At 36.9% G+C, this 18,191-nt stretch overlaps 1 protein-coding gene across 4 annotated transcripts in view; it reads right to left on the reverse strand.

The window, feature by feature from the left end:
- Positions 1-18,191, reverse strand: part of ehbp1 (EH domain binding protein 1) — a 305,625-nt gene that overhangs the window by 114,994 nt on the left and 172,440 nt on the right. For all 4 annotated transcript variants that reach the window (XM_008114298.3, XM_003215191.4, XM_003215190.4 and 1 more), the window contains 2 exons: positions 4,705-4,883; positions 4,012-4,060 (listed from right to left, as the gene is read on the reverse strand). In XM_008114298.3, coding sequence (XP_008112505.2) covers positions 4,012-4,060; positions 4,705-4,883 — 228 coding nt within the window. The remainder of the gene's footprint in view (positions 1-4,011; positions 4,061-4,704; positions 4,884-18,191) is intronic.

The following is an 18,191-nucleotide window of genomic DNA, read 5'->3' on the forward strand; positions in this document are numbered from 1 at the left end:
GGTGGCTTGCTTGTTAGTTAATTGCTGTTCCTGATTCCTTCCTCCATACATTTTGTAATTGTTTTTCTCTTTATTTGATTTTTGTCATTGTTTTGGCTGCCTAAAGATTTCAGCAAAAAGGCAAGATATAAGCTCGGAGAAGAAACTAATGACTCATAGCAAATCCAGAACACAAACAAATATTCATTGCATCCAGGAAAGCTTCAACCGACATTTTAAGGAAGGTACAAGTTTCATAAGCCCCGAGGATTTCTCAGCAGATTACCTCAACAGTTTTCATATTGTTACAGGGTTTGATTTTAAACAGGAATTCATATTAACTGGGGTCTGTTAATGGGGTAGACTTCATTAAACATAAATAAAGAGGGTCAGCACAGTCACAGAAAAATCCAGGGAAATACGAGGGGATCCAGCCCTGAAGTACTTTGAGGCAACCCTATCTTCTCTGTTAGGGACTGCTGAATGGAAATGTTATTCCCAGTTTTTTTTTTTAATTAGCAAGCATCCAAGATTTGGCTTGGTAAAAAGTTTTTTAAAAAACATGTTGGAAATCATATATTTTGTACAGTTATTCATTTTTTGTTTGTTTGCAATGCCACATTGGGCTATTACAACAAAATAGACAAAAGTTCTGGCCTTTCAAGGATTAAGAAATTATATTTGGCTCAGCCTTTTATACAGTATAGATGAGTCTACAAAAGTTGGCTGTGATCTATGAGAGCCAAATAAAATGTACATATGTGTCTTTAAGGTTCCATGAGTCTATTTATTCATCATCAAATTTATGTGTAGGCAATGCTTTCTGCTAAGCTAGTGCTTTGAACTTCGTTTTGAGATGTTAACATGGAAGGATGTTCTTCAACCAATCTTGGGACAAGATACAGTGCTGGAACCAGGGAGTAAAAAAATAGAGGTTGCTCTACCCCAGGATTCCCTCAATTGACTATAATTGAGGTATGCACCTTCTACAATAAGTAGATAAGGGGCCATGTCCTTTTTGGCTGCCTTTAAATAGAATAATTATCAGGTGTTAGGTTGTATCATAAGTACTTAGCAGATAGAATGTGTAATGAAATGATGCCCCCCTCTCTTAGAGTCAAATAATGTCCTCTAACATATTATGTCTCTGGTTGATCCTGAGAAAAGAGCTGGTGGCAGTTCAGTCTCTCAGGATTCCTTTTTTACATTCTGATTACTTCATCTACACTTTCTAGTATATCCCACCACAGGTCTGACTGGTTATAACAAATGCTTGGTGGGCTACTGGGAATCTCTGTTTTATTTTACAATGTTGGCATGATGTCTACTATAGTAAGGTGATAGCATAACATATGAGGTTTGCTAAACCAGTACAATGATCCGGACTGAGGTATAACAGAAGACATAAATTAAGGCATCCTGGTCTTAGGTTAAGTTTTGGGATTAATGTATTTTATAAAAGTTTGTAAAGTAGTGAAGATCAACACTTGCTACTAAAACTTTTTCCTGCCCACGCATTTGGTTTTTTTTTTTTAAAAAGCAACTCATAATTACACCAATTGATTGACAGATGTCACCCACAGTCCATCAACAAAAGCACCAGAGGCAGTATTCTAAACATCTCTCTAAACACACTGACATATTGGTCAAGGTCAGATGTCAAAGGTTTCTTCCTAGTCCTTTCACTAACTGCAATTGCAGGCAATACTATGCATGTTTATTCAAAAGTCCTATTAATTTCAATGAGGCTTACACTCAGGAAAGTCTGCTTGGGGCCATAGCCTCAGAATAGGGAACAGCTTGAAATAACATTTATATGGCACAATGTTTTAATATTTAATTATTTACTTCATCCACTTTTATTGTAGTAATATCAGCAACTGAAACTGGGTACAACTTTAGAAAGTCACTTGCTAATACAAGGAAATACCCACATTTTATAGCTTGGAATGTTTCTTTTATTTTATACTCTGTTATACCATCAATTTCAAATATTTTTATTTCTATAATTTTCAGAATTTGTAGTCACTCAAATCAAATATTATTTTATAAGGAAAATATACCTTACAAGCAGTCTTTTCTAACATATTTTAAAGTTGCATTTTTGTTAAGCTAGTGTTTACAAGTGAAGTTACAGCCTGAAAATTTACTTTCTTCCTACTAGAATGTATACAGTATAACACAGAGGAATAAAAAAGGGTGATTTATCCATGGATGGGATTTTAATTGGTTAGGAGGAGCCATTCATTGTCAAATACCCAGTACATCTGCATGGACTTTACACTTGGCAGTTATTCCCAGGGCTGTGCTCTTTCCAACCAAGGGCACATGGGGTTATCGGGCAGAACTGTATGAGGCTAGGAAATAAATCTGCAGGAAGCAACTGAGATACTCAGTGTAGCTGTCAAGCAAAGAGCTGCAAGGTGATGAGAGAAATGGCACGGCAACATGGCAACAATTGCTTCTTTAATAAACTGACTGGTCCAGCATCAGAGAAATGGGCTAGTAATATTTTGAAGCCTTTTTATGCAAAGGATATCAAAGTCATGTTTGATTATCTCCTTCCATTGTAGAATTTTGACATAAAACACAGTGCAACAGAAATCAGTATGATGTCACAAATAATCCTCATAGGTCACCAAACAGTTTAGCACATAATTCTGAAAATTATGGAAAACATTCACTTTGTGTTCAAAATGTTTCATTATGTCTTCCAATGAATATAGTATAACTTGCCGCACTGATGGCATGGCTTTTGATTACATGTCTGTTTAGAACACATGGATATAGGGAAAACAAGCAGACACTTAAAAGTACCACTCTACAACACTGCAAGCACATACACTGTAATCTGCACATAACTCTAGCAATATTAGGTATCAAGACACTACTAATCATGACACATGTTCATTATACAAAATACAATTTGGTAGATTAATTCTATACATTTATCACAGAAAGAAAAAGAGGAAATTTTCAGTAAGAGGGATTTAAATTTTGTACACATTATACTGGACTTTGTAAGCTCATTTAAAAAAAAATCAGTTACAGAAGTAGAAAGTCACACTGCCCAGATGGAAAAAAGCTAATATAACAAATTGAGCTGATTTGCAGTTAGTTTTGTTGTAGGGAAATCAAGTGGAAAATGAGCAATTTTTAAATGGATCCCTCAAGGGCCAATGCCCTAGAATCTTAGGGAAATTAAAATTTGTAACTACAGTAAAAGACTTAAGTAACAAGCAGCATTAAGTACCAACATGTCTCCTTGTGATTCTTAGATTGAGTCTCAAATCATTGAACACATTTCAGAATGTCCCTTTTATAACCTTTACATCAAAAGGGTATCGGATTACCTAATATTATTGAGGATTATAAACCTGGACCCAAAGCACTATCAGACAGTATTTCATTAATATTTTTGCCTTCTTTCAAAAATATCTTGTTACTAACAAAAAAATTGTTCAATATTTTGCATAATATAAAACTCAATGCACCTTACTGCTTAGTTTAATTGAGTGAGCTGGATGAAAGACTATGTGAAGTTTTATCTCAATTTCTCTCTTTCTTAAATAAAAAGCCAAAGTAAAAACAGTACTTATTATAACTGTGCCAATGAGATCTTTTGTATTAAAGTAGTGGCAAAGGAAGCCTTGAAACAAGATAATTACTGAACAATGATTTTTCTAAATGTTTAATTAAATTATTTTTTAAAAATGAGAATGATCAAAAGAGACCTACCGCTCCTTCTTTTCTCCCCCTCTCTCTTTGCTTTCCCTCAGTTAATGTAGGGCCATAAAAAGACAAAATTCTAATGCTAGTATGGCATATTTTGTTAATATTAAAATCCATGTCAAACTAGAGACAAGAATACATTCAATCTGTGCCACAGGAGGCTTAGAGCCTTCTCCAAGTCATAACCTTACAAATAAAAAAACACCCCTATGTCCATACTTCTCCCAAATTAATGAAAATCTGTCATGATCCAAAATTGAAGTAATACCCATTTCTCCCGTTTCTTCTGGCAGTCCTTACCTTTTTGTTGTTCTCCTTAATATCTTGAGGATTCAGGGACTTGTAGTCACTGAGGGAGAAAATGGCACAGTGGGTATGTAAAGTACTTGATAAAAGCAGCCGTTCTTAAAACAAACCACTATCTAAAAAATAATAATTCAACATAAAAACAGCACCGTACAGTAACTAGCAATTTCACAGCAATCCAATCAGCAAAACTAATAGTGTGGAAAATTAAAATAAAAAATACACAAATATAAATACAGAGATTGCATGTTTTATTGCCTGCAGCTTTCCATCTAAGAAGAGAAGTTAAGGTAGAGACTTGGAGGCTAGCTTTAACAACGAAATTTGCCATGAGGTAGTTTTTTCTTGTCAATGTACGACAGAGTTACAGGCTTATTGGTATCATCTCATTTCAAAACAACACAATTTTCATAATTGTCTTGAGGTCACTTCTTGCACAGAAAACATGCACATTACAATTGAGTAAAGTAGAATGGGGATAGATTTGCAAGAACATCCTAGCAAGGGCACAAGGCATGGGCAGGCGCACATGTTTGGTCCAATATCACAAGGGGGAATTTTAAACACTAAAATGAAACAGTAGAAGACCCAAAACAAGAAATAACCATTGCATTTATTTATTGTCCTGTCTGACTTTATGACAGTAAGAGAGAAGAATAAAGAAAATGGCAGGCTGTTTCTACTTACATTAAATCAGGCCTAAAATGGTGTAATATTGCACAAAAGGATAATCCATTCCGCCAAGACGTAGTGAAATTGGTGATTTTTACTCCTCTATAGTTTTTTGTAACTTCTTTGCACCAAGCAAGCAGTGACTGGCTAGCATTTGGCTTCTTCCCCAAAATAGGACTTGGTATTGGGCTGGGCTGAAAAAAGAAAACAGAAAAAAGGGGGTAGGGAAAACATTTTAAAATTTAATGGGCGATGAGAATTAACATTAATTGACTTAACTAGATGATCTGCATCCTTTGATGTCAGTTTTGGTCCTTCAAAGCTGTTAGTTTACAATTATTGTAACTTGAAAACAGACTAAAATCTCAAGTAATTATCTACAGTCTGAACCTTTGGTACTTGTCTCTGAAGGATATGCTACATATGTATGAGAACCAGCCAATTATATAGATGGAAATATTAACATTTCAAGATCTTAACCATATTATTATATAGTCTGTAGTAAGTTATATACCTTGACAAAGATTACTTAGAATGCATAATTATAAAGCACCCATGTAACTTTTTTCATTTAATGAAAATAGAACTTTGAATATCCAAAAACAAACCACACTACAATCAAAGCTAATCATACATTAGGATCTATTATTCTGGCAGAAAGGATTAATGTCAGAATATGAGTTGCTGCTATGAAAATCAAATGCTTCCATACATAATCTGGAAAGTTTGTAAACAATGTTATTTTAAAGATTCTGGTACTACCTATTCATTTCAGTTTTCTATATAGTATTTAAAATGTAAAAATCCATCCGGCAATCACACAATATATTTGTTGAGCCTTTAAAGCTTAAGAATATTTCTTACATGTGCTTAAACAAGTTGAGCTTTTCAAACAGAATACATCCAAAGCTCTTGAGCACTACTGTGAGAAAAAGGGAAGACACTCATTCACAAACATTAATAGGATTATTTGGCTTTGGGGTGGGGAGGCAGGAGAAACCCTCTTATAAATGTCTACACCAAGTATTCCAGTGCACAGGGACAGTCAAACTGAAAAGCTAAAAAAAAAATTATTATTATTTTTTGCAAAGCTCTAGTTCTATCCAGGTTGCCTATCTTTGAAAGACCAAGGATGCCCCCGCTTGACTAAAATATGCCAGTGCTAAGCAATTAGAACTGTCAACTTCATAGGCTGTCTGATTAATGCTTGTGGGGAAGCATGCTTACAGGTATTGTAAGAGAAATGTTGCACAGGTAATATATCATTTTTATGGACTGGTAGAATAATAAACTACAATTATGCAAACAAACCCACAGATAAGAGAGAATGATGTTATCTCATTCTCATACCCTTCAGCATCACAGCCCCATCGTGCCAAATTATCTGTAAAAGGAGTGATGTCATTGCTATTTAAAGTTTAATGCTCAGGTGTAGTATAAGTAACAAGTGAAAGCGCATGGAAAACCAACAGAATTCTATAGTATTTGCAAAAACTCTTGTCAAATATGGAGCAAAGAAAATTAATGAAATGATTTAATGGATACGTTTTTATCTCATTTGTCCTTCAAGGTTATCAGGATGGTATACTTCCTTATAGTTTATGCCAGGTCAAAAGACTCCTGGGAAGTAGGGAGGCTTGGCCCTCCCATCAGGCAGAGTGGGGTGACTGCTTTAGATGGGGGATGCTTGGTGAGAGTGGGAAGGGTCGAAAAGGAAGGTCTTATTGACTGGAAGCAAGATTCTATATGATCCATGTGCCCTGCCTTGCCCTGCATATTATGCAACCTTGCTATCCTCAGCTAAGGTACTGAGAATTCTATCATACCACCAGTGTTGAAATATAAGATTTGGTTGGTAGACTGATTGGCTTTTTATATGTTAGAAATTGTTGGTGGTAGGCTTCTTGTCCTTATCCTCCGGCAGCAAGGTGTCATTTACTGATATATAGTGAGGTAGAAATAGTAACTTAATCACTGTACCAGGACATAATCCAAGCAAAAATATTCCCCCTGAACTCACTTTACTCTAATGAGACCTGGAGTCCATTCTTAAACACATTACAAATGAAATACCTATGGATAAAAGTAATGGTTTTATAAAGCATTATACTTAGAAGCAAATAAGCTTAAAGTCAAATACTTTGGCCTAAGCAATCTATGGGTCAGCTTCTTAACACTTCCACTGTGATGGATATTCCTGGATAAAAACTAGACGTTTTGACAGAGGAATTTTTTTATCCAGCGATTATTTAATTTCTCCATTTTGCTCAGTGCCACTTCTTACTCCAGCCAGTATTAATTCTTGGGTGTCACTCTTATCCATCTCAGCTATTGTTTTTTTGTGTCCTGAATTAATAGAGGGTCCATCTGACACAATAATTCATACCTGTGGTGTAAATTCTCTATCAATGTAAAAAGTTAGTGATGTTGCGTTAATTGATTTATTACAAGTATTTGTTTACTGCTACTCTGCTCTATTCTTAAACCTTTAAAAGTGACTGGCATGTTATTTTAAGGATCAGCACAAAGAGTTAAATCTTGACCTTGGTGGTGAAGATTAGCCCTAAAAGTTATAGGAAATTAAGCTTATATTTGGTCCTTTTAAAACAAAAAAATCTAATTCAATATAATTCAGATGACACATCTAGTTCTAAGATATTTCAGTCAATTTACTTTTAAATGAAAATAGGATACTATGCTTTTACATTTCTACATTTCCCCTAAAAATCAAGATACTTCTCTCAGAACAGAAAACATAAATGCGCATTTTCCAATAGAAAAATGAAATAAAAATTGTACATTTAAAATTTGGATTCAGTTTCAGTTTATATCCAACCCCACCCCATAGCATGCAAATAGGAAACTGCATTCTGTAATTACAGATACTATCTAGTCTGTCTAACAATGCCAATGTTTTTCTGAATACAGCACCATGACTATAGTAGAAAGAGCGGAAGAAATAAAGACTGGTGCATTTATGTATACCTTTGTTGTGTTTCTTCTTTTATTTGTGGTGAAGACAGCTAAAATTAATAATCATACATAAATAAAAACATGAATGACAGCATAGTGAGAATGTTAGGGTATCAAGTCAGAGAAACAGAAGGAAAATCCTATTGTTAATTCTCAAACACAACCAAAAGAAACATGTAAACTATTTTCCTTTGATAAATGTATTATATTCTCAGTAACAACCATGAAAACAAAAGCAGCAGCAGCAGCACACCTTCTGGCATGCATACATTGGTAGATTAAGGGGAAAACAGCATGTGGAGAAGAGCAGTTCTTGATATTTTCTTAGGCATTGTCTGAAATTTCCTCCCAAGCAGTCACACGTGCAAAATACCATAGCTGCATGATCCAAGAATAATCTTGCACTGCCTTAAGGAAATATATTTGTTCTGAATAGGCTAAGCATTGGACAAAGAAGATACACAAAATGCAAAACATTGTACAGCATTAGTTGAATTACAGAATGATTGATAGAGATCACCCATAAGAGGAATCATGTCACCTTGGGAAGTGAAGATTAAGGTGACTTCTCACTCTCTACACCCAGATTCTGAAGTTGCTAACAACATTGACTAAGTAACGACTTTGGGGGCACAAAATCAGCTCTAGGGGACATGGTTTGGTCTCAAAATTCTTTTCAATGTGTCTTTTTAGGAAACCCTATACCAACACAGCTAAAATTACTTTGGAAAATACCAGACGGGGCCAACACAGCCCTTCTGGATATAGTAAATAAGATACCATCGCCTTTGTTAGTTTTTTGGGTTTGGGGAGTTTTACCATCATCTTTGCAAAGGTTTTTTTGGGGGGGTCTTGGAGGGTCTTTTTGGGTTCAGGGTGGGTTGAGCTATTTTAATTTGGGTCTGGCTGCTGGGTCGGAGTGGGTTGGGTAAGACCTGTGGAGTAGACAAGCCCAAGGCTCTGGGTTCATGTGCAATCCATCTATATTAAGGCAATCAAAAAGATCTTGGCATTATAGGACTTTTACCAACATGGATAGAGACCCCTCGCCACCATAAGAAAAAACACCTCCCCATCTGCCTCCCCAAGGACCTAATATCATAGTTTATACCCCCCCCCCCCCCCACGAAGACCCGGGCTGCATTCCTGTGTCTAAACAGTATCCAGAGGACTCTTTATTTGTGATGACCTGTGAATCTCTGGGAGGGTAGAAAGACTGGTTATGGGGAAAGACTCAAGAGGCGGATAGGAGAAGGGGATGGTAATCAAACCCGTATAGGTCCTCTTTAACTTGTGGAATTGTGCAATATAATAATTCTAATTCGGCCAGCACCTTAAACATTTTGACACTACATAAGCCCTGTTGGCTTGTCCCAAACTGCCTTTTTACGTTTAATGTTTTAACTGTTTACTAATATTAGATCTATTAGTAAACATGTCCTAAATGTTTGATTTATAAATTTAATTTTTTTATTTTCTTATTTTTGAGTTGTTCTATAAGTTCACATGATATTGTTTATTTTATTGTTTATGATTTGATCTGTGTGTTATATTTTCACATGTATGTTTGCCATTGAAATTTGCCATTATTATGTTGTAAACTGCTTTGAGTCCCTCTAGGGATGAGAAAAGTGGTATATAAATGCAGTAAATAAATAAATGCTTCAATGTTTTTGATGGTTTATCAACAGAAGACATAAATAAAAATCAAGATGATGCTGGACTTCCCCAGCACAGCCAATAGTATGGGAGCTGCAGTCCAACCATGCTGGACTAAAGGATGTTGACCATTGGGCCTTCCACATATTAAAAGTTCCATTATTTATTTATTTCTGATATTTCTACCCCGCCCTTCTCCCAGAGGGGACTCAGGGCGGCTTACACAACTGGCAGGATCACTACCAGTACATCATAATACAATAAAATAAGAATAAAGCAGTTAAAATAGTTAAATAACATAGTAAAATAATTGCAATTTAGAAATGGGTACTTGTAGTTAAAACTATATCTAAGACCACAGGTCCTCCACTCGTGTTGACTAAATATGTATGTTTGTGTGTGTCTCTGTAGGTATATGTGTATATGTGTACGGAGAGAGGGGGAGAAACAAGGCAAAGGAGAGAACATACAGTACATATTTGTAGAGAAAGAGGGGAACATATACAGTACAGTTTATTCCTCCAGTCCATAGATGCAGGCAGTTTTAAGCTAGACTGGCCCTCTATGCCCATTTGGAACGACTGAGCCCATGTGGGATGATACCTTATAGGGCTTGTGTCTTGATTGTTCCTAAATAACTCCTCCATTTCCTGGTTGTGTTATTTAGAAAACCAGGAGCATGTACAACTATTTTATGGGAATGCCCTGAGTCTTCTGCAGGTGAGAGTGTCTAGCATTCTTTTACTAAGATGCTAGAGTCATAATGAGGACAGATGCTTTGTAGACTGTAACATTGTTACCGATTTTAATGAGAGGAGTCAGTTGTACAAGCCACAAGGCGAGGCGGGTAAGAAATAAAATAATCATAATCATAATTTTAAACTATATTATTCTTTAATGACACTATAATTTTTCCGCACAGTTTTCTTTGTTGACTTTGGTCTTGAATATTCTGCTTAGACCACAGCAGGCCAAACGGAACAAAGCATAGGGGGGTTCCTTGCATGGTGTTTTCTATGGTTGACAGGCTCCTCGCCTACACCTCTCCTCACTTGACTTTTTCTTGGCCCACCATAGCTCATTTTGGTCAGTGGAAGAGAGCAAATGTATAATTATGCCCTTGGAATTCTAGAACCTATCTTTACGAAGTTCTTTAATCTTCAATATCTGAATCAGGGCAGTATATTTGCGGGAGTAAATTGTATGGTTTTAAGTATTAGCTATATCTGATTTGCTTCTCTTCTCTGAATATATTACTTTAAAGTCTTCTATCTTAGCCTGATAGAGTTAGGGGAAAAATCAATTACTTGTACCCAAAAGCTAGCAATTTTGCAATTATTATTTCCCCTTAACATTTCGTTATAGTTTTCATCTTAAGCAGTCTACATTTCAACTTTAGATTACTTTTCCAGAGAAGCAGTTTAAAAAGGCAGTTTTTTGTGTAGGAACAGAAGTGCTTTTTTGCTTGTTGGAATGAAACACATTCTACGAAGACGTTCACCACATGGGGATAATGACAGGCCCTTTGCCACAGCCATTGCCCACAAATAACTTTGAATTGCAATTCTGTAAAAAATCAACAGTGCTAATCATATCTTAGCTGATAGAATGCAATGCATGGGGCCTGTAGGCATACAAAAACCGTTTAATAACTGTGGATGTTTAAAAACTTTGGATTTGTTTAAAACTTGGGATTCAAAAAGGATTTACAAACTTGGATGTATAGGATTGGATTTACACAGTTCCCCATGTGGAACATGAACTTTGAATGTCATTGGACTCACAAACTTTGATTATAAGAGTGATGCCTTCTATGAGTATGTGTGTTTGTAACACGTTGATCATATTCTTTTGGATTCTGCTTTAGGGATCTCTTGTCTTTCCTATGTAAGGAAGATTTTGGTTTAGAGACTTGTATTTTGAATAATTAAGTATATTTTGAACCTCTACAATCCCTGTCTGTAAATTGAATGTTCTATGACTATAGCATATATATGAAAAACTTTCTTATGGTTTATATTATTGGATTATATTTATGTTTATAGTGGCTTCTTGCCCTTGTACTTCGGGGAATCCCTTCTCAGTATGGCATACAAAAAACAACAGAGCTTGCCACCATGATCACATTCTCTTCCTCCACATTCAAATCATAATGAACATTTACACAGGACCTCAGCATACGAAAACTTACAATCCATACTAGGTTCAGCTGAAATATTTGGCCAGATTTAGTTCACAGCCTGTCTTCAAGTTACAAACATCTGACTTACAAATGGGGATGAGACAACAGAAGTGAGAGAAATCTATCCTTAGCAAGGGGAGTTCACCCCTGGAAGACTTATCACAGAGAAAGGGTGTCTCAGGGGAAGCTTTATCGCCAATTCTTGTTTCCACAACAGGCCAAATTTCTCAAAATCCAATTATCACAGGGACAGAAAGTGAGGTGAAATCTTCTGAACAGGGGCACAGAGAAGCAAAACAAACACCACAGGGGTGTTAATCCTTCCCTATGCTATCCGAAGCTAATATGTATACATGTATGTATGTATGTACGTACGTATGTGCGTGTGTATGTGTGTGTGTGTGACTGGAGTTATACTTAAAATAATGTACCTGTTCTGACTTACATACAAATTCAACTTAAGAACAAACCTGCAGAACCCATCTTGTTTGTAATTTGGGGACTGAAGATGCAACTGACTGGGCTGTTACAGATAACCTCAGGAAATGCATACACTGGTATAACCTAGAGAGTGACATATGCCAGATCTAACTTTATGTAAAGACAACACAGTTTGCAAATGAACCACAAAAGTCCTTGTAATGATCACACATTTCATATTGGTGCCCACCCTCCATTTGGGCACAAAATAGAGAATGAATGGGATTTATTCTGGGCTGTTTCACTGCTGGCTGTGAAAAATCTAAAATATTTTTCTACAAAACCACAGTTGAGGTTCCATTATTTTCTGTTAATTTTTATAACCTAAATAATGAATCTTTCTATGGTGTTTCCAAAGTCATGCTGTCACCAGTGACATCTCATTTAGTCTCATTACTTTTTAAGTGCAGATTCCATTTTATTTCTATGTATTGTGATTTGTCTTTTTTAATGTATTTGTTTTGATTTAACCTTTTTTGGATTGTAAATGTGACTGATACTATGTACATTGTTTCTTCTTGTTGTAAGCCGCCCTCAGTCCTCTTGGAGCGAAGGAGCGGGATATAAATGAAGCATCATCATCATCATCATCATCATCATCATCATCATTCTCACATGGTAGCTTTAGGCCCCTGCAGATCTATAGGAATGGACTGGTCATGTTAGTCAATGCAGTATCTTATTAATATATAGCAAAAATGATAAGGAATAACACACAACTCTATTGATTTTATGAAGGAGCACTGTGGTTCCCCAAGAAGCATTCAACACAACTTCCAAAAGCTTGTTGTCAAAGCAGCTTAAAGTTTCCTAAGTTCCCAAGTTAGCATACAGGGGGAAATGCTACTTAATTTAAAAGTGGAAGCAGCTCATACAATCTCATTGAAAGGGTTAAGTATAAATTTGACCAAAGTTCATGTATGCAGCATAGGGATGGGAATCATATCTCACTAACTGTTAATGACATTATTCCATGTTGAACTAAACCCTATGTCAGTAGCCATTTAAAAAAAATGACATTCTGCATAATTATTTAATTTGAATCCCAATGGAGTTATGTGAATACTTACATTATTCTACATTTCTCTGATGTTAATATACCTCCTCAGACATCACAATCCTAAATCAACTAATACACTTTTACATATATTTTAAGTATTTGGTAAGGGTTTCAATTAAATTTATGCAAACAAGTAGTAACAAGAAACTTGAGCAATAAATCACCAGCACTGTGTGTAATGTTTGGGAACGTCAATACTACAGGAAATGTTTGCATGCTAAATTAACAGTCTTGTGCATGGAGCAGAGAAATATTTCTGGGCTGTTGTAGCACTCTCGTTTAATGTCACATCAGTCCCAGAAAATTTAGAGTGGGGCAAGTTTTGTCCTCACCCTACGACCATCTGGGTAAGCTGTGAGCAATGTCTTAAAAGGAAATGATGTCAGCTATAATGCATGACTCTCATGGATTAGTAAGGACAAAGCAACATCTTATTTTTTTTTATAAAAAAGATAACACAGTGACTGTTAATATCAATGTTCCTTCAATGAAATTACTGTTTACTCATTTTTCTCAGTGTGTTGCTTTAGGGGTGTCATCTGAGGGATTGAAATGAAAAATGATAAGCTACCCTTTATCATCTCAGAACTCTGAGTTATAAACCAGTTACAGTTTCTCACCTGCACCACTAGTGGCTCAATTATGCAAATATAAGAATAACAGTTACTCTGTTTAATATATATATATTTATAAAATGATCTACAAATGGTACATAACTCCAGAAAAACTCTTGAAGATAAATTAAAAATTGAATTTATGCTGGAAATGTAAACAAACAACTGGAACCTTTTATCATATGTGGTGGACTTGCCCAACAGCTAAAGCCTTCTGGATGAAAGTGTATACTGATACTGAAACATAATCTATATATATAAAAGACAAATGGTGTCGCCCCCTGCCACTAAACAACAAAAGTACAAGCCCCAGAACCTAAAAATTTGCCAATACAATCCACCATCCTTGCCTCTAGGTTCGTACAACAAAATTAAAAATCTGGATCCGAACCGGGAACCACAAAACCCAAAATACAGAAAAGAAAGCTTTGTGCATGCACCACACACGGACAGGCACGTGCCCAACACATCCCACAACCCCTCTCCACAACTGTTGCTTCCGCGCAAAAGCAGGTATGGGCACACTTGGGCCCTCCAGGTGTTTTGGACTCCAACTCTCACCATTCCTAACAGTCGGTAGACTGTTAGAAGTGGTGGGAGTTGGAGTCCAAAACACCTGGAGGGCCCAAGTTTGCCCATGCCTGGGCCAAAGCGTTGTTCAACCAACCGGCCTCGCTTTCTCCTTTCTTCCCCCCTCACGGAAACAGATCCCCGAGTGGCAGGATCCTATCCCAACATGGTTCCCCAGGGAGCACGAGGAAAGTTTCTCCCACGAACCTTGGAAAACCCTCGGCCGAGGAAGCGCTCCCTCATGTCCCTCTTCCCCCACAAAAGGTGACACCGAGAGGCTGCTTACAGAGAAGCCAAAGAGCACCCTCCTCCCTGGCTCTTCTTCCTCTCCTTCCGTTCCGTCAGGTATTGCTGCTGCTGCTGAAAGTCCCCCTGCCTGGCCCACAGAAGGAGAGGGACAGGAGGAGGACTAGGCGCCATCATCCCACCCCACAAAACATAAGGAGGAGCCGCTGTCAGCTTGGGAGGGAGGTAGGCCGCCTCAAATGTTGTCTGCTCTAAGGGAAGCACAAGCACTTCAAAAACAGCCTCATTGTGCGCCTCCACTCTAGGCCTGGGCAAACTTACACCTTCCAGGTGTTTTGCTCTTCAACTCCCACAATTCCTAACACCCTGTTAGGAATTGTGGGAGTTGGAGTCCAAAACACCTGGAGGGCCCAAGTTTGCAATTTTCTACAAATAACCCCATAACTATAACTAGCCTGTCGCCACCAAATGTCAGCACTAAACTTCCATTTTAACTTTCTTTTCCAGTTGAATGTCTTCTATTTGTTATTTGGACAATATTGTTTCTTCTCTTTCCAAAACAGAACCCAAGTCCTGGAGAGCAGGCTGAGCAGGCTTTGGTGACTAGCAAAGTTTACAAAAATTGGAAATAAAGGCCCCTTCCACAGAGACTATAAAAATCCAGATAATCTACTTTGAACTGGATTCTATGACACCATAGACCTGGGGCCCTTCCACACAGCCCTATATCCCTGAATATCAGGGCAGAAAAACCCACAATATCTGCTTTCTACTGGGTTATTTGAATCCACACTCAGATAATGTGGGATTTTCTGCCTTGATACTCTGGAATATAGGGCTGTGTGCAACAGCCCAATGCCTCCTTCCACACAGCTGAATATAGAACATAACATATACTAAGTACCTCCAATTCCTCTGTACTTTATTTCCAGCACCACCACAATTTGCCACAACATCGCGTGGCCGGGCACAGCTAGTAAAAAATAAAGTAACACTGAAACCAGAAACTTTTGATTGGGACTATTAGACAAGCAAATACAGAAACAACGGGATATAATCTTCCTGTACATGACTACAGCAGCTAGGATTGAATATGCGAAGCTATTCAACACCGGATGAATGGATTATCATTTTTTTTTTGAAAAGGCTGAAATGGACAAATTATTTGTAATTCTACAACAAGATAACACAAAAACTGAAAGAAGCATCAAAATCTTTATGGATTTTATAAAAAACCAGAAGAAGATGACTGCAATAGAATTTGTGAACTAAAAGTATTATGAACTAATACATGTGTATAAATTATATAACTTGTTTATATAAGAGCAAAAAACTGGTAAGTTAATACTTCTGAGTTAAAATAGAAAAGTTTATAACTTCAAAAATGTTGATACTATATATATATATATATATGAAAATTTATTATGAGTAGATTCTACGTGAATGATCGATAATTAAAATAAGTATTTACATGTATATTACTAATCTACTAACAAAACAAATTAATTTTAAAATATGTAGATAGTTGACTGTTATTATGGGTAGAAAAAGTAGAGTTTGAATTACTTAATGGATAAAATAAGGAGAAGGAATATTATGCAGATTTGGAAGAGAAGAGAAGACAATATAAGAAGATAAAAGGAATCAACATGGATCCTGAAGGATAATCTGTTACTCTTGTTAGACAAGATGTCATTGTTGGAACTTTTTTCCCCTTTACTTCCCTTCTCCCCCTATTCTGAAGAATATGTATAAGGATACTCCCACCCCCTCTATGTCTTTGATGATACAATAGACCCATGGCTCTATAATTTGCATACTATATTCTGTGATGTTTCCCATCTTTCCTTTCTTTTCCCCCTTTTTAATAGTTTATTTGAGTAAATTTTTCCTCTTTTTTTGAAAACAAAATAAAAAATTATTAGCAAAAAAAGAAAAAAAAGAATGACAGTTTGTCATGTCAGCTATTCCACTGTGTGGTCAAAATAAAACCTCTGTTCCTGCTTCTTAGGACAACCTAGGAAGAGGTGCTGAATAGGTGACCAGCAATTCTTCATATTGAAAATGAAGGTAGGAAGAAAAGCTGTGGGGATGTCCCTGCACATGAGTAGCACCACTCTAAACAAGTGCTAATAATACTTTGGCTTTACTGTATGAAACCAAATGGTCAGCGCATGATTTGTGCTCCACTGCTGTCAGGGTCCAGGCTGCAGAGCACCAATAACCATGCGCAGAGACCAGAATCTATCTAATATCTTTATTAAAGAAATATATAAAGTCAATAAAAACAAGTGAAGAATATAGTTCAGAAGCAGACCTTTCAGGAAAGGCCAAATATAGTCCAGGAAAATAATGTCCAATATAAGATATTAGAGTTCAAAGTTATAATCCATTAACCGAAACACACACTTTGCCAAGCAATAGTGTGGGGAGATGACAAGGTCTTTAGTCCATTGAAGCTTGACAACAAGGCTGGATCAAAGGCTTGGTTCTTGGCTGGATCAAGGACTTGGAACGTGACAACTTGAAGCATGAAACAAGGTCCGTGGCAAACGTGAAGCAAGGCAAGACTTGAAACTAAATCAGGGAAGCAGGGAACAAGGAATACAAAGTCCACACACGATCTCTCTCCTCAAGCTGAGCAATTGACTCCGCATGGTTCCCCTTGTGGCAAAACCCCTATATAGGGTCTTGTTTTCCCGCCAACAGAACACTTTCCCTGGAGAACAAGAAGTGAAACCCAACTCTGTCCAGATGCATGACTCCTTAGAATTTCCCAAGGGAAGCAGACCTAATCAGCTAATTGTCTGGCAGCGATTCTGAGGCTCCGGCGATTAGCCTCCCTGACTCCTCTATCTCTATTATAATTGTCCTTTCGGGAAAACGGGGGAGAATTCTGCCCAAGGCTTGTTTGGTTAACTTCCTGAGGACAAACATCTTCCAGGTGGCGAGGCTCCGATTCGAGCTGAACCGGTGGAAATCCCATGTTTTCCTCCTCATCTGCCACAATAGCACTAGGAACGGGACTACAAGGCCCATGAGACATCACAACTGCCTGAAGGGATAAGATACAAAGCTGCACAAAATGGACTGTGGGATGGGCCAGAAAGCACTTTCAGTTTGGACTCTAAAGTACAATTTAACTATTAGCATTTGCTGAACGAACAGCTAACATTCCCCACAGACATATGCATTCTCCAACATATTTGAACTGGCTGTGGGGGCCTTGTTTAAGAGGCTTCCCATTTATACTCTGGATCTGTAACATTTCCAGCACATATTCGTGATTGTGCTTGTTAGCAAAACATTTTGTTAATATCAAAAATATACAATGAAAAGACACATTAACATTTTCTGTTTTACATGCTGCTGAATCTGTATTCTTAGCAAATGGATGATTATATATGATTCTTCCGACTGCAAACAACCCACAATGCAACCTCATTTTTTCAAAAGATCTGTCTCCAAAATAAAAACTTTGGGTTATATATTAGTACTGATCAAGCAAAAACCTATGTGTATACATCAAAAAATCATTTGCAGAATGCTGGGTCCATTAGTACGTCAGAAATCAATCTTTATGGAATCATAGGAAGCACTCAGAGAAAAATTAGGTGTTGGCAGTAACAACAGAGATGCTATTTTGTAGCATTCTGACCATTTCATTTCTTTTTATTTTCATTTTATTTTTATTTTCAACTGACTGTACTTTAATGCC

This window comes from Anolis carolinensis, chromosome 1 (assembly GCF_035594765.1).
Source record: "Anolis carolinensis isolate JA03-04 chromosome 1, rAnoCar3.1.pri, whole genome shotgun sequence".
In the NCBI taxonomy this organism is placed as follows: Eukaryota; Metazoa; Chordata; class Lepidosauria; order Squamata; family Dactyloidae; genus Anolis; species Anolis carolinensis.